Genomic DNA, 25411 nt, shown 5'->3' on the forward strand with positions numbered 1-25411 from the left:
TGTATGTATGTATGTATGTAGCTTTCTACCTATCTATCTATCTATATATCTATATCTATATCTATCTATCTATCTATTTATATATATATAGATATATATATAGAGATCTATATATATATATATATATATATATATATATATATATATATAGATATAGATATAGATATAGATATAGATATATATATAGATATAGATATAGATATAGATATAGATATTTACATACATATATCATATACGTATACTATATATATATATATATATATATATATATATATATATATATATATATATATATATATATATATATATATATACCTCTCTCTCTCTCACGATGGAATTATCCGCGAATCGATATAATGAAAAACATAAAAAAGAAAACAAAGGGAACACGAGGAAAGGAAACAGGGAAACAACAACAACAACAACAACAAGACGAAACATAATTATTGATAGTAAACGTAAGATAAATAAAGACTTGTTGGGTGTAAGTGAATGTTTTAATAATAACAATAATAATAATAATAATAATAATAATAATAATAATAATAATAATAATAATAATAATAATAATAATAATAATAATAATAATAATAATAATAATGATAATAATAATAATAGGGGAAGGTGGGACAGAATGGCACAGGTGGGTAATCTGGACCAGCCCGTGTTCTGTGTTGTTAGCTTCTGGCAGCTATTGATAAGGAGATGGACTTTTTTACTCCTCGGCTCATTAGTCAGCTGCTGTAACATCGGGGCAAGTTTGGACACGTTCGTTTGTTTGTGTGTGAAAAATCCCAGAATATTTTATCACCAGCTGATCTACTAGTAAGGGTCTGATGAAATCGTGTTTGTAGGAATACTGTGCCTCATAATGTCATGTGTTATTGCACGATTCTTTGGTGTGTTCCTCTGCACCGCCATTGTTCCGCTGAGATTGTTGTTAACATTTTCATTGCTCTCGGGGCAAAACGGTCCACTTAACAATAATTATTTTTTTCTGCTAACTGACTCACAACTTCACTGAACAAAGATAAGGACAAAGTGTTCTCTGTTTCTTTTATATGAATAATAATGTTATATGTTCAGGAAGGTAATGTCACTTTCCATGTGTGAGTTCATGCTGTTTATGCTGCTGAGCCAAAGAACGATTATTTTTGTAATGCATAAAGAACTTTTAGGTTCAGAAAGGTAATTTCACTTTCACTTGTGAGTACTTTCATGAGAGTTCATTGGTGTTCAAGCTATTGAGCCACAGAGAATTTATTTTTGAATTGGAACAAATACAATAATATAAATTGATTTAAAACGATGATTTAAAAAAAATAATAATCTGATTATCTTGATTTAAATTAGTTATTTCAATCAACTTGACTTAAATCAACCAACCCTGCCTTACATAATACTAACAGTGGTAATAGTGATAATAGTGAGATAATATAGATGAGGAGAGCTAAAGTAAAGATGAGGAGAGGTAAAGTAAAGACTAAATAGTGAGATAATATAGATGAGGAGAGCTAAAGTAAAGACTAAATAGTGAGATAATATAGATGAGGAGAGCTAAAGTAAAGACTAAATAGTGAGATAATATAGATGAGGGGAGCTAAAGTAAAGACTAAATAGTGAGATAATATAGATTTTTTTTTTTTTTTTACAGCAAAGGAGACAGCTCAAGGGCACAAAAAAGTAAACATTAATAAAAAAAAGCCCGCTACTCGCTGCTCCTAAAAAGAATCCAAAGAGGTGGCCGAAAGATAGGTCAGTTTCGGGAGGAGAGGTGTCCTGATACCCTCCTCTTGAAAGAGTTCAAGTCGTAGGCAGGAGGAAATACAGATGAAGGAAGATTGTTCCAGAGTTTACCAGCGTGAGGGATGAAAGAGTGAAGATGCTGGTTAACTCTTGCATAAGGGGTTTGGACAGTATAGGGATGAGCATGAGTAGAAAGTCGAGTGCAGCGGGGCCGCGGGAGGGGGGGAGGCATGCAGTTAGCAAGTTCAGAAGAGCAGTCAGCGTGGAAATATCGATAGAAGATAGAAAGAGAGGCAACATTGCGGCGGAATTTAAGAGGTAGAAGACTATCAGTATGAGGAGGAGAGCTGATGAGACGAAGAGCCTTTGCCTCCACTCTGTCCAGAAGAGCTGTGTGGTGGAGGCCCCCCACACAAGATGTATACTCCATTAGAGGGCGGACAAGGCCCCTGTATTTGGACTGCAAATGTGCTTGGGAGAAGAACTGGCGGAGACGGTACAGATCGCCCAGCCTCGAGGAAGCTGATTTAGTAAGAGATGAGATATGAAGTTTCCAGTTGAGATTTTGAGTTAAGGATAGACCGAGGATGTTTAGTGTTGAGGAAGGTGATAGCTGGGTGTTGTCAAAGAATAGGGGATAGTTGTTTGGAAGATTGTGTCGAGGGGATAGGTGGAGAAACTGTGTTTTTGAGGCGTTGAAGGACACCAGGTTCTTCTTGCCCCAATCGGAAATAATAGTAAGGTCTGAGGCTAAGCGTTCTGCAGCCTCCAGCCTTGAGTCGTTAAGTTCCTGAAGGGTGGGTCTTCTATTAAAAGAAGTTGAATAATGCAGAGTGGAATCATCGGCGTAAGAATGGATAGGACAGTTCGTTTTGGAAAGAAGATCATCAATGAACAACAGAAAAAGAGTGGGAGATAGGACAGAACCCTGTGGGACACCACTGTTAATAGATTTAGGGGAAGAACAGTGACCGTCTACCACGGCAGAAATAGAACGGTCAGAAAGGAAACTGGAGATAAAGGTACAGAGAGAAGGATAGAAACCGTAGGAGGGTAGTTTAGAAAGCAAAGATTTGTGCCAGACCCTATCAAAAGCTTTTGATATGTCCAAATGATGAGGGGAGCTAAAGTAAAGACTAAATAGTGAGATAATATAGATGAGGAGAGGTAAAGAGTAAATAGTGAGATAATATAGATGAGGAGAGGTAAAGAGTAAATAGTGAGATAACATAGATGAGGAGAGGTAAAGATTAAATAGTGATATAATATAGATGAGGAGAGCTAAAGTAAAGACTAAATAGTGAGATAATATAGATGAGGAGAGCTAAAATAAAGACTAAATAATGATATAATATAGATGAGGGGAGCTAAAGTAAAGAGTAAATGAGTGAGTCAGTAGCCTGGCGCCGCCGTGCCTTCAAGCGCCCCGCCGCGCCCTGCCGCAGCGCCTCACAACAAGGATGGCCGAGGCAGCGCCAGACAGGGACTCTCGCCCCCTCAAATACTCCATCCACAAGTACTCCACCTTCTCCTCCAACTATGTCCCGGAGTGAGTAGCCGCGGAGCCTCCAGAGTGACATTTCCCCACCCCACGACCTGCACTGTGGCGGCCTGTAACCTGTATCCGTAACCTGCTCCGTGTCCTGCCTGCAAGCTTATGGCGTTCATTTCTTATTACTAACCCATGTCCGCCTGTTTTAACCTTCCATGCCCCTTCCCATGTAGCCTTTTCCATGTCCCCGTGCAGCCTGTAACCTTCCCTGACCCCGTGTAACCTGTAACCTTCAATGACCCATTTCCCACATACCTGCCTGTAACCCTATTAACCCATGTGCCTATTTTAACCTTCCATGCCTCTTCCCATGTAGCCTTTTCCATGTCCCCCTGTAGCCTGTAACCTTCCTTGACCCTGTGTAACCTGTAACTTTCCATGACCTGCTTGTAACCCTACCACCCTGCATGTTCCTATCACCAACCCTGCTTGTATTAACCTTCCTTGCACCTTCCCATGTAGGCCTAAACTTTTCCATGTCCCTGTGTAGCCTGTAACTCTCTCCAACCCTGTGTAACCTGTAACCTTCCACGACCCATTTCCCACGGCCATACCCTCCCTGTAAACCTATCACCCTGCGTTTCCCTATTACCAACCCTGCTCGTAGTAATCTTCCCTGCCTGCCCCTTCCTTCCCTCTATCTGCCAGTGTGTGAATGGAATGGATAACTTATGCAGGTGTTATGCAGGCTATTATTTGTATTTATACCTGTAGGCTTGTGAGACAGGTCAAAAAGTGCGTCAAGGTTACCCAGTCTGGCCTGCACTAAATATAATCTTATCAGTGTTTGTATATTTAGGTTTCCGACTGTAGAATCGACGAGCGAGCTGAATTTTATCCATCCTTTAGTTTACAAGATGGATTTAGGATAATATAATGTGTTTATTAATATGCTTGGAGATGAATTACCGATAAATGAGTCACCTTCTCTGCATTTGATATATAGGTTTATGACACCTTTCAGTATACCCTCAGTGGTTCATTCTTATGTGGTGCAAAATGACCAAGGGTGTGGAGTCGGAGTCGGTGGAGTCAGCTACTTTTGGCCAGAGTCGGAGTCGGAGTCAGTAAAAATACCCTCGACTCCGACTCCTTAACGTAATCATTTATCGTGTAATGTAGTTGTGAATTTTTTTTTTCTTTTACATTATCTAGATGTTGTCTATATAGAGTACACGTAATTTGGATGTAAATACATGTAAGAAAAAGGACCTCAAGAGAATCTACCGGCACTACAGGCAGCATCTAATAAAAAATAAAAATAAAAAGATTTGTACTTGAGGGGGAGGGGCATGGGGGTTGGAGTCGGAGTCGCAACTTCAAAATTTCCCGGAGTCGGAGTCGAAAAATTTTAACTCCAACTCCACACCCCTGAAAATGACTATAGTAAGGCTTGGCATGTCAGTTATTCTGGCCTTTTGGTAAATATCCAGATGTTCACGCATCTCACAATTGTGAACAAAACCATTTATATCTGGTAAGTTTTGATGTGTTTTGATAAAAAGCTTCTAACTATTCTCTGCAGAAATTACTAGTTTCCAGAATTTCCCTTCTCCTCGCTCCTTTCCAGAAACTAGTTATGTCCTTGAAAAACTTGCACAAATTAATAACAAACACCAAAACTTATCAGAAATATAACAATTTGGTACTCACAATACACAGGAATGATGACAAATCAGAACTTGAGCCCTTATAAGACCATCTGAAAGATAGACTCAACCACTGCTGAAGTGAGCCACTGCCTCGACTGCCATATTTAAAACAATGCATTGCACAACATAGGTATCCCAAGTCTTTATCTAGAATAATTAAATCCAGCAAATTAGCCAAACCTAACATCGCTGCCTAACTGGGGTGGTGGTGTGGCTTTGTTCCCCCTCGACCCCTCTTATTCTGACCTTACCAAACCTAATCATCTCCTCGCTGGGGAGGGAAGTTTACCCTCCCTCAATGCCTCCATTTAGCAAATTCTGCAGCAAATGTTTATAAAGAAAGAGGAAGAGTATGATGTGATCCATCAGAAATATTACCGTCAAACTCCTGAGTGGGACAGGCGTAAAAATAGATAAATATCAGGCTTACTATCCTGTTTTAGACTTCTCTCTGATAAACTTTTTCAGGAAAGGACAATAAAGTGATAAACTAGGTGAGGTTAGGGTGAGGCTGTTTACTGATCAGCTCAACATTGAGCAGTTTGGCAAATATATAAGTCAATGTTTTGTAGTTATTTTTTATTTTTATTTTTTTTTGTAGGTGCTGCCTCTAGTGCCAATAGGCTTTCCTGAAGTGTCTTTTGGATGACTCCATTCTGTTAGTGGCACAGGCGAATTTTATATTTAGTGGCTGCCGTGACCTTGGTGTGTGACTCTTGCTTGCCTCCTGGTGCTTCCCTTGAATGGAGTTGCTGAAGTTAGGGCTTATTTAAGCTCTGGGCAGCAGTTGGGTAATCTTCCGACACTTGGTGATGGTTGAAAATTGTCAGTGTGCTTCGGTGAGACTCGAGCCTAGGTCCTCTGGCTCACCATGCCCACACAGTGAGCACTCGGTAGTTTGGCAAATAAATCAATACTGTATCTTGTTGTTTACTAAGCAGACAGCTAATAAGTTAATATTGTGTAGTTATTTACTGAGCAGATTAGCAAGTATGTTGATGCAGTTAGTTATTCAGCACTTCAGTTAATAAGTCGATCATGTGTAGTATTAACTGATCACCTTGGCAAATAAGTTTATCTTATAAAGCTGTTTATGCCATTTTGGATATAAGATAAAAAAAATGTTTGCTGATCATCTTAGTTTGAGCAACACAACTGCTGATTAGCTTCATCAGCTTCTCGGTCCCTGAGTCCCTCCTGGCCCCATGTTGGCTGAGGACAAGAGGAATACTGTTGTGTCAGACTGTAGGTGAGTAAGTTCCTCCTGACTCTGGATTGATTAAGGGTAAGGATAATGTGGCTGTTGATTGTCTGCGTCAATGTCTCGATGAATTGCCTCCCTCTTTCCTGGAGTAAACACTAGCAAATAATTATACATTTTATGTTTTGATCTTATCGACACAGGAAATAATCAAGATAATTTTTGTATATAAGAAGGTGAAAGCCAGGCAATAGACTTTCTTGGCTATCAGCCCTTCGCTTTGCTGCTTGAGGCCCATCATGTGCATCTCAGTGGCAACAATGATGCTTCATCCTGTGTTTACCAACTTTTTACAGTTTTGGTGTTGTCTGTTACAGCACCATGTATGTAAACCACTTGATTTAAGACCAGAAGTCGAAATAATCCCCATCTTACGTGAAATTAAATTATACTAGAGATACTAGAAAGCAAAATAGTCTTGAAATATTCTTAACTCGGTAGCAGCGGGGATCATGTTTCTTAATGGTCCCTCTAAGCGAGAAAAATGAGAAAAAATCATCACTCACACAAACCATTTCATAATATATATCGAAGCATTTGTGATCACAAATTTGGCCCGTTGCTGCTACACAGTAAGGCCACAAATTTGGCCTGTCACTGCTACTGGGTTAAAATATTTCTAAATTAGCTTCCTTGAAGTTAGGCATTCTGTATTGTCTATCTTTTTTTTTTTTTTTTTTTTTTTTTTTCCCCCTACACAGTGCTGTCCTTATGCAAGGACCTTGTTCCCTCTCATTTGGAGTATGCATCCTATGTGTTGGGGACTCCACGCACACAGCTCTTTGGGATGGAGTAGAGTCAAAGGCTCTTCATCTCATCAAGTTGTCTTCTCTTACTGACAGTCTTCTATCTCAAATTCTGCCGCAGTGTTGCCTCTCTATCTTCTATCGATATATTCCCGCTGACTGCTCCTCTTAACCTGCTAACTGAATGCCTCCACCCCTTCCCTAGTCCCACTTACTCAACTTTCTACCAAAGTTCATCCCTATACTGTCCAAATCTCTTATGCAAGAGTTAACCAGCATCTTCATTCTTTCACTGGTAAACTCTGGAACAGCATTCCTTCATCTCTATTTCCTTCTGCCTATTGTAAAAAAAATATATTTTGTATATACCTAACTTTTTCATTTTTCTTTCAGAAATATACTTGAGGATAAACCAAACAACCAAGCATCACGTTGGTCTTCCGACTCTAACAATCCACCGCAGGTGAGTTGAAGCTGTAAAAAAGGCCAAGAATAAGTGTGCCTATACCCCCACTGTCGTTTTCCTCATCTTTTTGCCACTCTGGATCATCGGGCAGTGATGACAACGATTCATCACGGTCTGCTAGCATTGGTAGAAATTTTGTTGGTGTCAGTGCCTGACCATGCTGGCTAGTAACTTTTCGTACTGTTGGAGAGGCTGACCTTGAGGGCCAGAAGCGTGCTTAGTATGCTTGACACGCTTCCTCAGACCAGCTGAATCTGATGGTTGAATACAATCTGGATCACTGTCACTTTCAGTTTTGTCTACTACAGTCTTTCTCTTTACCAATACCTTCTGCTTACCACCTTCCATGCCTCCCCCATGCTCACGACCACAGGAGCTATGGGGCTGATTAGCATCAGTAGATGACATACTTCTACTCTCCGTGACTGCTAAAGAGCAACTGATCTGATGATGATAACTATACGGTGCAAAAGAGGTATAATATTGCCATCTTGAGATGTCTGGCGCAGTTTATGGGTTAATGTAATCTTTTTATATATTACCCTTAAATCATGTGATATTTTCCTCCATTACAGTTCCTTATCTTGAAGCTCGAAAGACCTGCTGTGCTCAAGACCATAACATTTGGCAAGTATGAAAAAACACACGTATGCAACATTAAGAAGTTCCGCGTTTATGGTGGCTTGTCTGATGATAATATGGTTCTCCTCCTGGAAAGGTGGGTTTTGCATTTATGCCATAACCTGTACTTTGCCACCCACTCCTCTGCTTTTTACTTCTTCCCACTTTTATGATCAGCTATCTTGTATGCATTTACTAATTTCCTCTACATGTCACTGCTTGTTGTGCTCCACACCCAACATACGTATATTCTTTTTCCACTCCCACTCAATTTACCATAGTACCCAACTTACCCTCTTCTTACACTATTCATTTCATAGTACTCCTTCTACCCTTTTGTAACAGTACTTTTCATCCATCTTAAAAGATCAGCCACCCTGCCCACTACCCTACCTGCTGCATCCCCATCTGCTCATCACATAACTGCACCTTCCATGCCCATCCTTCCTCTCTACCTTATCACATCACAATGGCCACCCTCTTGTACCTGCCTGACCCCATGGTGCTTTCCTCTTCACCAAGTTGCATGCTATCTAATGTCCCACCCTTTCATCTTTCATTTTCCCCTCTATCTCTCCTATTCGTTAAACTTTGTCATCTTATGTCCCTATACCTTCACTCCATTTACCTCTTTTTCTTTCCTCTGTTCCAAGCTGCATGCTGCCTAATGTCTATTCCATTTAGTCCCACTTCTTCGTCACATTTTGCAGTCTTTCGTTCCCCACTTTTCCTTTTTATTAAGCTGTACAGTCCCTACCATCTCTCACACATGCACATATCTCTTCCATGTGCATTCAAGCTTCTCCTTGATATATTTTCTCAACTTGTTGCAATATCATATAATATATAATAATATAATGTCTTTTTTTCACATTTGTAACTCAATGTCAACTTCTTAGAAGGTAACCCCATCTCTACCAAATATTGAAGGCTGTCATGTTTGTATTTTGTTTTAAGTACATCCAAAAATCATTGAAATAGTTTTTTTATATGTTATTTCATTTTTTTCTGCCATTTGTTTCTAAACATATACCAAAATGCTTCAATATGTTCTTCAGTAGGTGTAATGTTACTGTGTACTCACAGTTAATGTTGCATGCCAAGGGACCCCACAGGGTACAATGGTGGTGACATTATCATTGTTTTCTGTATTTTCAGTGGGCTGAAAAATGACACAATTCCTGAGACATTCCTTTTGAAGCACACAGTGTCAGGTCATCAATTTCCTGTACGATTTGTGAAAATTGTTCCTCTACAGGTAAATATGTTTATTTTATATATGTATATTTTTTTTCTGAACTCCTTACCATATTTTCTTAATTTAAAATGCCACAGATTGTTCCTTTAATGATAACTGCACACACACACACACACACACACACACACACACACACACACACACACAAATATATATATATATATATATATATATATATATATATATATATATATATATATATATATATATATATATATATATATATATACACATATACACACACACATACACACACATACACACACAGTGGAACCTCGGTTTTCGTGATTAATCTGTTCAAAAAAGTCTAACAAAAACCAAATGTACAAAAACTGAAGCAATATTTCCCATAAAAAATAATGTAAATCCAATTAATCCGTTCCAGACACCAAAAAATATTAACAAAAAATACATTTTATAGAGAATAACTAAAGTTTTACATGTTTTACATACAGAAATAAATATAAATGAGTGATGAAATGGATAAATGAACATTGAATATCACTTTTACCTTTATTGAAGACTCTTGTTGGTGTATGGAAGACAGCGAGGAGGGGAGAGGGAGGAGGAGAGGTTATTGTTTGGAAGGGGAATCCCCCTCCATAAGGACTTAGTTAATTTGCTTGAACACTAAAGTCTTATAAACGTGTTTCTATCTGTAATTTTTTCCTCGTATTCGAGTCAACGTGGACTGAAACTCCTGTATTTAATGCCAAAGAGAATATACTAGCACTTCAGCGTGCATAAATGACTATATAATTCCTAGGTATGTCCCAAGGGAAAGGTACAAGGGAGGTCTGGAGATACCTTAGAAATGTTTAGGTTTCCTTCGAGGATGATGTTCGGAGACGTGCATACTATACGGCTGTGAGTCATAAAAGCATGGGATGCTTTGTGTGGGCGCTCGATTCTGGGAAATGAATGGCCGAGTCACGCGGACAGGTGGACAAGTTTGGTACGGACCATTTTCAACTGTACGAAAACTGGGACAAAATTTTGACTTAAAAAGTCGTCGAAAACTGAATCGTATGAAAACTAGGGCATACGAAAACCGAGGACTGTATATATATATATATATATATATATATATATATATATATATATATATATATATATATATATATATATATATATATATATATAAGATAATTATATTTTGTGGAATGTGTTGTATTCAGATATTTTTGTGGCAGAGGATATTTTTTAATATTAGTACTTATTAACCTTTACACGGCAGAGTGTAGCGGTATGAGTATCCACTGTCTTGTTTGCTAGTCAGGCAGGGCATATGAAGGTGTGTCTTTGGAATGCCAGCCCAGCTATAAATTCTGCAACATCTGTTAATGGTCCAGAGGTAAACTTAGCCCAGCTTAGTGACTATGTTGCTGCTGGGGCATAAAGATAAGCTGTGGCTAGGCTCATTTAATGTTAGTCTCCCACCCATGTGGCTTTCGGCTTCTCACTCATGTGCTTCCCTCTCACAGCATATGTGCCATATTTGCTGGCATGTAGAATGTATCACCACATAAAATGCACCCTATTTTACAAGGATATTTTGAAGAAAATTTATTTTTTACTATGTTTCATTATGAATTTATTTGATGTAATTTTAAAGTGGTTTTGTTGGGGAAAACAATTTTTTTCAAGTAAATTGTGTATACTAGAATCAAGTACAAAATCACCATTTTCTCGAGAGGTGTCACACCAAAATACTACGTTTCTGCCCTGTCACCATGTCTTTTTTGTATAATCTATGACCTGTAGCTTATATTTCATGTTGTAGCAATACCTTAATTTTTTTTTCCATGAATTTGAACTCGGTGGACAATTTTTCAGTCAAAAATGTTAAAAAATACACCCTTCTCAACAGCTGACCAGATTTGCCGTGTGGTTGATACTGAGTAGCTGTTTACCAAGAAGTGCACTGTCTTGGTTTTAGTTTTGCCATCATTATTATATGGTGAAGGGTTACTATCCATTAGGTTTAAGTGGGGTTATGTTATTATAGAAATATTTTTTGACTAATTAAGCAGTAATAGGTTACCATTTTTACCAGTTTTGCTGATTTGCTCAAAACACCTTCCCAAGATGTGTGGTAAATAATTACACGAGGTAACCTTATCACAGCACTGATGGTAACAGTGTGCCTTCTGAGTGTACTACTGCAGCTTATCCAACTCCCTAACTAAGCACCTTGCACCCTAGGCACTTGTCTCTGATCTGTAAAATAAAGTAAAAGTCCTGTAATCTAGAATATCGGGGGCACAGTCCTTCTGGATTAGCAGATTTTTTGGACTACAGGGAGGGAACCTCAAAATGTTCAAAACACACCAGGGAGGGAACCTCAAAATGTTCAAAACACACCCTTCCCAGACATTTGTCACACTTGGTCTTGCAATCACCAATATTCACTACCTGCCCCAGATGTTTACCACACTTTGTATGGCACATTGAACCATCATATATGAAAGATTAACTACAACAAGTTATTTGAAGACTTGCATTACATGCAAACAAAGTAAGCACCATCGGTGGCAGTCACAAAGTGTCCGGCACTTTCTTTTTTGACTCAAGGGGCTTGTGAATATATCACACAGTGCGAATTATTCATCAATGAATTCTTCTTTATAAAAATTAGGTAATAATATTGTGAAATGGGCAATAAAAATTATCATAAGTACATAACTGCAAGCAGCAGCAGCTGCTGCTGCTGCTCAGCTGATACACAGAGACGGACATGTGACATGTCGTTGGGCGATGCCCTATTCACCATTTTCTTCTTGGCAATGATGATTGTAATATGCCCCCTCATCTTCTCCATAGAAGGTGGTGTACTAGGAGTAGTAGGAGCCCTTATGGTGGAAGAATACAGATAAAATCAAGGAAATTTGGGAGACAATGGTGTAAAGTTGGGTTAACTGGGTGACTCGTGAGTGACATTGTAGGTGCTGAATTTGATACAGTGCACCGCTTTTGTCTATTTTTCAGTATTTATAGAAAATTTCCACCAATTTTTCTCAAATGTCACCCCCCAAAAGTTAAAACTGTGAAAATTCTAAACCATTGGGATTTTGGGAGTATTGGATGCCGGATTATCAGACTTTTACTGTACATGCAAAAGATGCAGGGTTTTGGTTTTAATACTTACCTTATATCCGCATCCTATCCGCCAGCAAATACGGTAATAGTCTCAATATCATTACTATTCTTTAGCTGCACAAGCTCAATTGTAATCACAAATATAAAATAAATTCTATAACTAAGATCTTGTAAATATGTATGAAAAATATAACATGTTGGCAGGTGGGCGTGCGACCATCCAAAGGCAAGAAAGCTCAGCCAAGCACACAGGTGGGAAGTCATTTTCTCACTTCACTGTAAAGAGGGTGTCTTGTAGACGAACAATTAATTAAATCATCCAGAAAGCTGAAACTACATAGTACAGGTAGTCCTCATGTTACGATGTATGCGACTTACCACCGCTCACACTTATGACCAGGCCTCTAATATTAACAATACTTGGTTAAGTAATTAGTTGACATTTCAAATGTCCTGCTGTGGGTAGAGCAGCTGTTTGTTTAGCGCTCCTGTGCCTCCTATCTCCTACCCCTCTACTGTCTACATGTGCAGGCTTTACCCCAGTCAAGGTGGTGTAAGGCAGGAGGGGGGGGAGGAGGGTTAGGCTGACCCAGCCCAGTCCACCCATTCTTCCCCCTCAGTTGCCTGTAGAACTCAAGCTGCAAGTACTAATGCTAGTCACCAGTCACTACTCTACCAGTTTATAGGCCTATAGTGTTCTATACAAGCATACTGCTAGATATAGCAATTCCTAGTCGGCTAGCAAGTGAGCTGAGTAAGGGTGCAGTGAGTCTGCCCATTTGTCTTCACTGTTTACAAGTCTCAGCTGCATTGGGTTAACCCATCAACCCACACACCTCCCCGCAGGTAGGGGGGGTGAGCCAAACCAGGCAGTTGATTTGTTGAGTGCAACTAAAATGGTGCACCACAACAGATCCCTTACAAAATTAATGCAGCTGCTCTAATAGGCGATCATTTACTGGAAACAACAATTATAGTTGCCTGAAACATTCACAGAAGGTAAGAAGATTCATCAGTGACCACTCAAGTAACTACGATGTGTCCTTTGTTTACAAACACTGACCCCGGCCAACACAACCCCCCACGCAACGACTTGGCAGGGCGCTTGGCTGGTGCCACTATCTTGGCTAAACTTGGTATCTCCATCGCTTGACATTGCTCAACATTGTGTGGCTAATGGCTCAACTGAATGCAGGGCTGGGGTGAGACAAGCGCACAAGTACAGAGGCGGGTAGAAGGGGAGGGTAGGAGGCACAGGAACACTTCTCTATCAGCAGGGGGACATTTGAATAATATTTTGTCTTATTTTTTAATGTAAATTTCAACTTACAACCGATTCAACTGACAACTGGCCTGTTGGAACCAAACCCCGTTATAACTTGAGGACTCCCTGTATCTGTAATGTTATTTTCCTCTTTTATCAGATTAATATCTTTTAGTTTCTTCATAATCATTAATGGATTAAGGACATATTCAAGTGCTGTATGAAGCTGATGTGTGTGGAGACTAATAAAGCCCTGCCCTGTAAGGGTTAATAATGTATTCACCTTTTTTTTTTCTTTTTTTTTGTCAAATTCCTCTGAAGTCCTCTGTTTTGCAATTTTACAAATATAAGGCAATGTATACTTTCTATGCCATCGACAAGGTTCAGGTGTAATTGTTTCCACTCTATTTTTTATTTTAGTCCTGGGGGTCCACCTTCAACTTTAGCATTTGGCACGTGGCTCTGGGTGGGTGTGATGACTGGGCCATTGTGCAGAAATGCATCAACTGGTACACAACAGTAAGTGTTTTGATATTTTCAGCATGAGTATCTGTGTCCTATTGTTATTACTAGAGGAGAGGCAACACTTTATTTTCTCAGAAACAGATAAAAAAATTACAGCAAAGAGTTTGTCAGTGGTTCCTTTATATATATATATATATATATATATATATATATATATATATATATATATATATATATATATATATATATATATATATATATATATATATATATATATATATATATATATATTCATTTTTCCCTGGAAAGAGGAGAAGGGAGAGGGAGATACTCCTTGAGATTGCCTGTGTCAGTATACTTGGATTGGATGAAGAATAGGATCAGAAAGGATGTCCATGGGAGTATGGAATTGATATTGGATGTATGTGAGTTTTGGTATGGGCATAACAGTGAAGGGAGTGGATTGTGGAGTGAATGAAGAAGTGATATGTGGTACCCTGAGATGGGTCAAACATGTGATGAGGATGAATGAGGATAACATTATTAAGAGAGTGTATGAGGGCACTTTTGAAGTTGAAGTTATCAGGGGGAGACAGCCAGTAAAATAACTCAAAAGAATGGACAAGTATTGCAGAGAGTTGGTAGGCAAAGGATTGAATGTGCTGAGAGGGTGCATCAGGACAGAGACGGTTAAACACTTCTGCCGTGGCCACCCCCTTTGTGAAAGTTCATGTGAGAGTACAGGGCATTAGGAAGACACTATGTAAATAGGAAAGACACTAAAATAGGTCATTGTTAGTGTCATAAATATTTGGAGTCTTTTTAGATCATAGAAAGTGAATGTGGTTTCTGTTCTTGATGTTGGTATCGTTTGAGCAGTTGCATGTCTCATGAATAGTGTTTGATGATCGAGTTTTCTTGCAGTACCGTGAACGTGAAGCAATTCGACTATGTCTGAAGCATTTCCGCCAACACAACTACACCGAAGCTTTTGAGTCTCTTGAAAAACGAACTCGTGTCACATTGGAAGACCCGAGACTCACCCGGCTGCACAAAATGCTGGTTGACTGCGGTGACTTTGACGGGTGTGAGCAACTCATCGCTGAGGCTGCCGAAGGTCAGTGTTCTAATTGAGCTTTGCAGTGGAGTAGTACACTGGTGCTTGGTTATTTGTATGCCCTGTGTTATCATATTACCTCTTGTTTTATAATCATCATCGTTAATCTACCTATCTGTATATCCATATCTCCCTGTCCATTTATTTTTATTTTTATTCTATATCTACTTCTTAACCTATCTTTATATTGATTGATTGGTAGATTGATTATTTTCATGTTTTCCCTCTTTTTACCCTCTCCTGAGACTACTTTCCATCTTATTTTATCCTGTGTGTGTATGGTTTCTGATTTTATACAGGCTTTGTGCCAAATCTTAGTTCATCCAGGGTTTGTACTGTATTAGATGCTGCAAACTTGAGGATTACAGCATCCTTTTGCTTGAGAAAGGTGCTCTGGTTAGGCGAGCATTCATACTTTGCTATCTCTTGTATCTCTTATCAAGCCTATCCTCAACTTTTTGCAATTGCTTTAAAATCACAAGGATAAACAAGGATACACAAGGTTTTAAGGAGAACAGAAAAGGCCAGATGGCCTGCACAAGGCAGCTCCTGATCAACCAATAGATTTGCTATTATGGATACTTCACTCCACTGATTTTCAACATTGCACCTCTACTTTTCATTCTTGCTCTTTGCTTTTGCATACTTTACAATTTATATTTGCACCCATACAGAAGGACTCTTCCAGCAGTACATCAGACAGCAGGAGTACAAACCTCAGTGGACTCCCATCATCCCTAACCCTGGAGGGTCCTCGGGTCCCCCTCCTCGGCCAGGCATGAGAGGTGGCCATCAGATGTGCATTGACACCAACACTCAGGTCTGTAGTGATGTCAGTTGTTTGCCATCACTTGTTTTCTTCTTTTTACACTTTTCTTTAGAACATCAGCTGTGTACCTCACTGAAAAAATAAAAATGATTTGGAACATGGATGGGTTGAATTGTTGTGTGTCATTTCTGTAGCCTTTTTGCCTGTTTTTGCCTTTGCAGGCATCATGTAATTGATCTCAAGAACTTGTTAAGATGAATTTACATTCAGGAAGTATTACAAGAGTGAGTGTGGACTAACTTTCATTCACACAGCTGAGAGTTCTCTATTGCTGCTAATTGCAAAGACTTTTCATTGTAATGAGTGTCTCTCAACTTCACTCCTGCTCCTTTTTGCAAGTTTCCTTTGGCTTGTTGATAAAGATCTCTTACAGGTTCCTTCCAACAGTCAGTTATGCAGGCAAGTCTGGGAGGATATATGTGCTCAGCATTACACGAAAAAGGACTGGCCTGTACGGGAGGAATTGGTGCCTTGCAGAGCAAGGAATATCATAAACAACCCTCTGGTGGACAGAGGCAGGATACTCTTCCCACCGCTGCACATCAAGCTCAGCTTGATCAAACACTTCACCAAAGCTCTGGACAAGGATGGTGGCTGCTTCACTTACTTGTGCCACACTTTTCCAGGATTGACCATGGAGAAGTTGAAAGCTGGCATCTTTTACGGTCCTCAACTCCGTCAGCTCATCAGGGATCCAGAGTTTGAAAACTTAATGAACCAAGTGGAACTGGAAGCGTGGAAGGCTTTTGTTCTTGTCGTGAAGAACTTTATTGGCAACAAAAAGGCCAGGAACTATGCAGAACTTGTCGCCAATATGCTGACTGCTTTCAGAAACATCGGATGCAACATGAGCATCAAAATGCATCACATTCTCACATATTGATTGGTTTCCTGAGAATCTGGGATCAATGAGTGACGAGCAGGGGGAGAGATTCCATCAGGACATGAAAGAGATGGAGACCAGGTATCAGGGACGCTGGGATGCAGTCATGATGGCTGATTACTGTTGGACCCTGAAGAGAGGCATCCCTACCACTGAGCATTCTAGGAGTTCGAAGAAATGGAAGTCCATGCCCTGAATTTTGAACAATGATGACCTAATATCCATTGTACATTTTACTTACCTTTATCAATATTTACTATTCAATGTACACTTATCAATTTTTGTAACAATTAATGAATTGTGTTAGAATACAATTTTTTATCAAAAAACTATTTTGTGTGAAAAATATTAACAAAAATCTACCGAAAATGCCACAAAAATGTAATCGATTGAGTTATAAGATCAAATTTTTTTTAAATTGACTTAGCACAAAAACCTGACCTGATCAAGAGAAACGGGTGTCATTTTCGGATTCAGCGGTGCAAATTTATCCTAAATCAGTTGAAAAAATTCAGACAACTTACAATTTTATTTTTTTGTAACCCAGTGTAATTCATTTAATTCAATATAATGTTGTAATTCAGTTTAGAGAATATTGCACTTATTTTCCAGACGATATATCTGTTTGGTGGCTGGGATGGCATGCAGGACCTGAGTGACTTGTGGTCATATCACATCCCCTCCCAAGAGTGGACCTGCATCACCCGGGACACTCATGCAGAGGTAGGGAGTGCCGCAGGTTGTGTTATATGGCAGCTGATGTGTTGAGAGTCTTTATTTTTTGATAAGTCAGTATCAGGTATCATATAGGTTCTGCGGCACCAAAATTTTATTATTATTCATATATATACTAGTCATAGGAGGCAGTAGGGACAAGACTTAAATGCCAAATTTCTCTATTATGACATAAGGGATTATAGATTAGCACCCAACAATAGTGAATACTTGGATACCTACCCCCTTCTATACAGCAAAAATGTTTGCCAGTGCAGTCTCATAGGTTCTTCATGCATATATTTTGAGTAAATACTTTACCCATTCCTGATTTTAGTTCTTGGCCCAGTACAAAGAGAGAAAATATCAGATAAAATATGAATTGCATAAATCTATAAAGGATGATATTGGCATTTTAGATTATTTCATATATCATTGAAGTGTCCTGAAAACAAAGTGTATATATTTGTTTATCTCTGATGCCGTATTCACACACAGAGAGATGAAAGTGTAGAAAGAGGTAAGTTGTGTTTCTATATGAGGACAGTGTAGTGGATCATTGTTTACAAGTTAACCCTTTCAAGCATCAGTAGTTTAATAAGTTTCTCTTTCCCCTGCGACATCCGTCTGGGGCTCCTTAGGGGTGCCTCGCGGAATGGCCTGACCGTCTGTCAAATTTTTTTTTTTTCATGTCATCAATTTCACTCAAGTATTCTTTTTCCTGGCATTATATATCATTGGTTTTGGAAGAGATTATTCTGCTTTGTGAATGAAAAAAATATCAAGAAATGCAAATAAATATCGAAGTTTACCGACTCCAAAAAAAACTTTGATTAAAGATAAATAAAAAATGCTTACGTTCACCACCTCGTAGCTTGAAACTTCCTGAGCCGACTTTTAAGTATTTATATGCCAATAAAAAGGGATTTTTATGAGGATTCCAACGCTATCATTGGAATTTTCATACGACCAGTAGTTCTTGAGAAAATGGAGGAAGACTCTATTTGTCTATCTATTTTGTTCTCTCCAGTAGAAGAAACAGCTCAAGGGCGGCAAACAAAACACAACGGCCAGGTCAAGGCAGTCAACATAGAAGTCAATTTTTTTTTATTTATTTATTTATTTATTTTTTTTTTTATACGTCTTTTTGCCTGTTGCGCCGGTAGGGATCTTCCCGGTGGGGCCTGATGGTCGGCCCAAGGCTTCTTCCAGGTGGGGCCTGATGGTCGGCCCAGCCCGTTCTGGCGCAGGCGAGTGTTTATAGTGGCGCCATCTTGCATTGGCTCATGCTGCCCCCCGGAACTCGTTCTTGATTCGCTTGGACGGCTTCCTCTAGAGTCCGGGTTGATGGGTGGTCTTCAGGACAGCATGTGGGTAGTTTTAAGCCACTCGGCTGTGACTGAAAAATCCGAGTGGTAGCGTGAGGATTCGAACCCGCGTCGTCCATCACGCGGCGAATGTGGGTCCAGTACGCTACCAGTTCGGCCACCGCCTATCTGGAATAGAGTTTTGATAATAATAATAAATATGACAATTTGCTGTCTGGAAGAACTTCGCCAGATGCAATAATAATCATAATAAATACCACAAAGTCTCTCTCCCTAACACTCTCAGTGGGAGTTTGTTTTCACTTTTTCCATCATCACCATCACTCTTGTGAGAATCATCATCATGCTCTGTACAAATGAGTCTCAAAATGTCTTCACTTGATTATTTCTTGGCCATATTTACTAATGGTAACAGTTACTGGTCCCTGCGAATATAAAACAAAATATTGTATCACGGCGCGATCACTTTACATCGGAAGAATAAATTTCACCAATATCGTCTGACAACAGTTACTGTAATCTAGGCTTACCAGGCTCTGGACACAATTTAAAGGGATGACAGTCTGTGCTCACAGGCTGCCTGCTGAGAGGCAACTAAGCCATGGGCAATTATTACTTCAAATCCAACGGCATAAGAGAGTTGACGATTAGTTTATTTTATAGGTCTAGCTCGGATCTTTGACGCAAAAAAATTGACTCAGTTCTGAAAGATACTTTATTTTATTTATTTATTACTATTATTATTATTATTATTATTATTATTATTATTATTATTATTATTATTATTATTATTATTATTATTATTTTTTTAGTCAAAAGCTCATATGTAGACGATTCCGTTTTGACACAAATCACGTCATGGTGCATGAAAGGATTAATGTATTTTCAAACGTGGAAGTCATGCATTCACAAGATATAATAAAAATCAAGGGCAGGGTGTCAACATATTTAGAAGTAAGTTACTATGTCTAGTCTGTCCTTTGCAGGGAGGTCCCAGTGCTCGTTCTTGCCACAAGATGTGTCTGGACCCTGAGCGTCGTCAGATATTTACCCTAGGTCGCTACCTTGATTCTGCATTGCGAATTCCTGATAACTTGAAGGTAAGTTAATAGGGGTCATATACCTAGATAGATAATAGATAGATATAGAAATTAATATCTAGGTATTATATTTTTGTGTGTATTTAAATTTGCATGCTTAAACAGTGATGCAATTTACATATGTTTAGTACTGCCAAGGAACATTTTTGTTGTCTTTTAATGTAAACATGATATTTGCTAGATCAATGTTCAGCAGAGCTTAACCATTTCATTGCTAAACGCTCGCAGCGAGCAGTAGCGTCATTTGCTGGTGTTGCTAAACGCTCGCTGCGACCTCCAATCGCACTTAAATTTCCCACGTATGAGCGTGTTCCAACAATATTTTATGAGCCTCTTCTCACCCCACAGCATTGCCAATTCAGTGGGGTTTCCACTAAATTTGGTGGTAAATCATATCAGCCTAGTGCGGAAAATCTTTGGACGTGTATCTGGCGAATGTTGTTGTTCAATATAGCAGCATTTTTGCATAGCCAAATAGTTGTAAATTTTGCAGTTGGCAATACTGCCCTGCCAGCACACCATCAAGATCTACTCAGTTGCCTCAATATGGCTGGCTATCACACACCCACAGATATAAGTGTTCGCAGGCAACACCCCTGAACGTCCCTGTACGTTTGCAGGAAAGGTATACATAACCAAATCTTATAGATCTAGGCCTCCTCTTTCCAATGGTGTTTTTGTTTTTAGCTGTGATGAATAGTTTTTGAGATACAGCAGTTAAAAGAGACCCCCACCCTCCCTCTCCCCACTGGGCTGCCCGAGTGCACCTGGGGGGGATCGTCGCCACGCTCACCACGCTCAATGGAAGGGTTAATATCTTTGTTTATATATTCATTATAGTTTGCTGTGCCACATTCGTATATACTATAGTATTTCCATTTGAAACTGGCCGGTGGGGTGTTGGCCACTGCGGGATCAGCCCCGCCCCACACCTTGCCACACGCTCTCAGCACCCCTCGCTTCCTCTCATGTGTCAGCTATTTACTACCTTTAAACAAATTTAATTAAATAATTGGATAATCCAATAAGGTCATATAGTGTTAAGATTGTTTTGTTTTTAGGATAATAACAGATTTTATATAAACACCACGACACTTGACAACGTTGTATTCCAACGTTGTCAAGTGTCGTGGTATTTATACAAAATCTTTGTTATTATCCTAAAACCTAAACAATCTTAACACTATATGACATTATTGGATTATCCAATTATTTAATTCAATTCATTTGAAGGTAGTAAATAGCTGACACATGAGAGGAAGCGAGGGGTGCTGAGAGTGTGTGGCAAGGTGTGGGGCAGGGTTGACCCCGCAGTGGCCAACACCCCACCGGCCAGTTTCAAATGGAAATACTATAGAGTTTTTTTTACAAGAACTATGTATCAGTAGGGAGGGAGTATTTGAAACAAGCATTGTTATGTACTTTGATGTATGTTTTCATTTCCACATCTAAAACTAAATCATTATAACTACAGGCAACTTTTTCTGTCCTCAGAGTGACTTCTACATGTATGACATAGAGAACAACAAATGGACGCAGGTGACGGAGGACACGGCCTCCCTTGGTGGCCCCAAGCTCATCTTTGATCATCAGATGGTCATGGACGTCGAGAAGCGCATAATCTATGTCTTCGGGGGACGAGTCTTGACCCCCTCAAGATGGGAGGGGTGCGTTGGGGGGTACATAAAGTTGCTTCCTACTAGTGTAGTCCTAAATATGTCTGTCTTTCTTATCTGATAATTTTTGATGAGGCTGCCAGTGGCAGAAGGGCAAGTTATCAATTTAGGGAAAATGGGATATCAACAGACTCTTCCTCAATGTAATCAACTACAATGTTTGATGAAAATCCAAGTGATTTCAACCTAGACTCCCCTTAAAAGCAAAGGTTGAAGCCACGTGACTTTGACAGTCAAAATTGACTTCCAGGAACCTGCTATCCATGGCAGAAGGACAGGTAGACAAGCCAAGAATGTGTCTTACTGTTTGCGTGTTTACATCTGCTGGCTCAGTCAAAAACAGGTTGCCTACCTCATGTTCGCAGTTTATAGTGATTTCCCTCCCCTAATGGCGCAATAATGTAATCAACTTGAATAGTGGGGGAGAGAAATGGAAGGTTATGAGAAAAGGGGTCAGGGGTCAGTCTCAATGGAAGCAAGTCATGGCAAAGAAGAGACTGTGACCTGGAGTACAGGAGCTGTGCCTTGAGGCAAGTTGTTGTGGGAAAAAGTGTTGGACCAGTTGCAAGTACAGAAACAGGTGCATCAACCATGAGCGTGAAGCCATTATTAATTATGCGTGAAGCTATCATTAATTATGTTTTCATTCATTTCTTTAATTTGGGTGATAACTATGACCAGAATGCCCATAAGTATAATTGCTTTTTTTTTTTTTTTTTTTTTTTTTCAGAAAAAAAACATAGTTAAATGGATTTTTTTTATATCAGTTTATTCGTCACATTATTAACTTTTATTTATATCCAAAAAATTAGCAATTGTACTATTTCATGTACAGTCTAAAACAGGGAGGGGGGTGGAGGGATACTGAAAAAAAAAAAAAAAAAATTTAATATATTTTATTTGCAAGGCAATACAAATTTAATGATACCAAACAGTATCTAGATTTCACGTAGAACAGGATCATACAGACTACTGAACTTGAACAATCTCAAAACTGTGTCTTGGTTAAGTTGCCCCTTCTGCCACCGGTTGCCTCATTTTATATTCATCCATTCATTGCTTCTCAAGATGTATTTTTGTTCTTTTTACTTTGTGTCTTGTTCTTGTTTATAAATATTTTTTTCATGCCAGTATTACCAAAAGTACTCTTTAAATTTAAGCTTTACACCAATTTTGAAACCTTATGGTTGGTATTCATGTAAGTATTGAGGTTGATATATTCATCATTTATTTAGGAATCATGCAATGGTGTCATGCTCTCACTTTTGACAGCTTGGGCCTGGATGAGCTCCGAACTAACAACTACACTCCTAGTGAAGCCATCTTCTCTGGGCTGTATGCTTACCACGTTGCCACCAACACCTGGACCAAACTGAGAGAAGACTGCTCGGGAAACTCCACCGGGCCGCAGGACATCAAGTCTCGGATAGGCCATTCTATGTTATTTCATAGTGTGAGTTTTTACCACTCCTTGTATATAAAATTTTATCCTGAATATCACCGTGTTGTCTCAATATTGAATGGCTATCAATCATCATTCAATAACTGTGACAAAGTATTCATGTTATGGACAGGTAGTGCGGCCCATTTCTTGGTGTCTTTCCCATCTTTAGCACTGATTCTTTCTCCTTTTTTTAGCTTCCTGTTTTCCAGTCTTTGTCTGTGAATTTTTTTATTTAATGTATTTGTCTTGCTGTTTAATGGAGTAGTTCATAATTATAAGGCATCATCATCATCATCATCATTTCATCGACGCCTGCTCCTAGGAGCTCCCACCAGGGGATGGCTATGGCAGAAGAGCTTCCAACTTTCTCTGTCCAGACACTCCCTCCTTGCCTGCTCAAAGTTTCTCAAAGATCTTTCCCCCCTCTCCCTAACGTACTCTTGCACCCTATCCCTCCATTTCACTGGAGGTCGTCCTCTAGCATTCCCTCCCTCTATCTCACTCACATACACCCTTCTGGTCATCTTACTCTCCTCTATTCGCTCCATGTGGCCAAACCACTTTAAAGTCTGTCGCTTCACTTCTTCCACCACTCCACACTTCTTCCCTTCACCCCTGTGACACATTCCAAAATGCTCGTACACACTTTCATTACTCATTCCATCCATTCTACTCACACCACAAGCACTCCTCAAATAACTCATTTCCACTACTAATTAACATGAAGAAAAACTGAGGCCAGCATTGTCTTCCTGAGGAAATTCTGCTTTGCACTGGAATAAATTTATGGGTAAAAACAAAACAAAACAAAACAAAACAAAAAAAAAACACCTACAGGAGGTCTAGAAGTTGAAGGTTGGAGCGAATTTCTGGCGGTCACGTGTACACGCGCTATTGCTATGATCAAATTGAACAGTGAGTTTTTAATTGTGGAGAAGAAAAGGGAGACTACTAATGTATATCAGTCTCTATATTATATGGCTTTCCAAAATCATTCTAATAATATGTAATTAGAGAAACTGCAATAACACAGTGAAAAAATCCCGTAATGAACACCACTGAGTGCTGGGGATCGAACCCGGGCCTTCTGAGTAGAAGTCTGGGCAGCATACTGACAGTGCCATCGATGAGCTAAAAGGTCACCGTGCCAGAGGCCTCTTCTGTGGCCCATACCTGATGCCCCAGCCCCTCAGAAGTGGCCTCTGGTGCAGTGACCTTTTACCTCATCAGTGGTGCAGTCGGTATGCTGCCCAGAATTCTGCTCAGAAGGCCCGGGTTCGATCCCCGGCACTCAGTGGTGTTCATTACTGGATTTTTTCACTGTGTTATTGCAGTTTCTCTAATGCATATATACACCGTATGTGCCTAAGGGGTTGATTAAAAGCGTTTCCAATCAGTCACGAGCGTGAGCGGGGTCACCTTCACCTTCATGTCCACAGTGCGGGGCTGGGGCGTCAGGTATGGGCTGCAGAAGTGGCCTCTGGCACGGTGACCTTTTAGCTCATGGGTGGCGTAGTTGGTTTGCTGCCCTGTCTTTTACTCAGAAATCCCGGGTTTGATCCCCAGCACTCAGTGGTGTTCATTACAGGAATAATACGTAAGACCATAACAAATACATACTTATAATGAAAGTCAGAGATTAATTTTCATTGCATTATTTTTCTCTTTTTCAGGGAAGCCGGCAGCTCTTCATTTTAGCTGGACAACGAATTAAAGAATACCTCACAGACTTCTTCATGTACAACATAGACACTGACACTGTCACCTACATCAGCGACGGCACCCGAAAAGACTCCTCCTCTGTGCCTGCAGCTGGCTTTACTCAGAAAGCCACTATAGACCCTCACCTGAATCAGATTCATGTCCTTTCGGTATGTATAGCTTGGACTCGGCACTAGTCATCACAAGGCATGTATGGCATAGGAAAATAAATCAAAATTATGTCGCTGATCACTTTTCATGGATGCTATGTACTACTTGCACTGGCAATGTGTACTTTTTACTGTTTTTCTTATGCAGGTGTTAAAACCAACCTCCTACATCTTGTTTAATGCAAACATAACTACATGTGGAGCAGTGATCAGCAGGCTTTTTCATTATGGTTTCCCTTTTTTTTTTGCCCTTGAGCTGATGACTTTGTAAAAAAAAAAGTGGTTCAGTACTTCTTATTCAACAGGACATATGTAATTC

At 39.5% G+C, this 25411-nt stretch overlaps 1 protein-coding gene across 7 annotated transcripts in view; it reads left to right on the forward strand.

Annotated features, from left to right (window-relative positions):
* Positions 1–3153: 3153 nt before the first annotated feature.
* LOC127003815 (muskelin-like) overlaps positions 3154–25411 on the forward strand; it is a 29718-nt gene continuing 7460 nt past the window's right edge. For 2 of the 7 annotated variants that reach the window (XM_050870869.1, XM_050870870.1), the window contains exons 1-13: positions 3154–3295; positions 7351–7420; positions 7999–8141; positions 9203–9302; positions 12606–12653; positions 14086–14184; positions 15055–15247; positions 15922–16067; positions 17572–17682; positions 19988–20101; positions 21596–21780; positions 23050–23230; positions 24895–25092. In XM_050870869.1, coding sequence (XP_050726826.1) covers positions 3207–3295; positions 7351–7420; positions 7999–8141; positions 9203–9302; positions 12606–12653; positions 14086–14184; positions 15055–15247; positions 15922–16067; positions 17572–17682; positions 19988–20101; positions 21596–21780; positions 23050–23230; positions 24895–25092 — 1677 coding nt within the window. In that variant the 5' untranslated portion in view covers positions 3154–3206. Of the gene's footprint in view, positions 3296–5925; positions 6200–7350; positions 7421–7998; positions 8142–9202; positions 9303–12605; positions 12654–14085; positions 14185–15054; positions 15248–15921; positions 16068–17571; positions 17683–19987; positions 20102–21595; positions 21781–23049; positions 23231–24894; positions 25093–25411 lie in introns of those variants that run through there. The other 5 variants (XM_050870873.1, XM_050870875.1, XM_050870871.1 and 2 more) reach the window with 4 other exon arrangements.

The sequence above is a fragment of the Eriocheir sinensis genome, chromosome 26 (genome assembly GCF_024679095.1).
Source record: "Eriocheir sinensis breed Jianghai 21 chromosome 26, ASM2467909v1, whole genome shotgun sequence".
In the NCBI taxonomy this organism is placed as follows: domain Eukaryota; kingdom Metazoa; phylum Arthropoda; class Malacostraca; order Decapoda; family Varunidae; genus Eriocheir; species Eriocheir sinensis.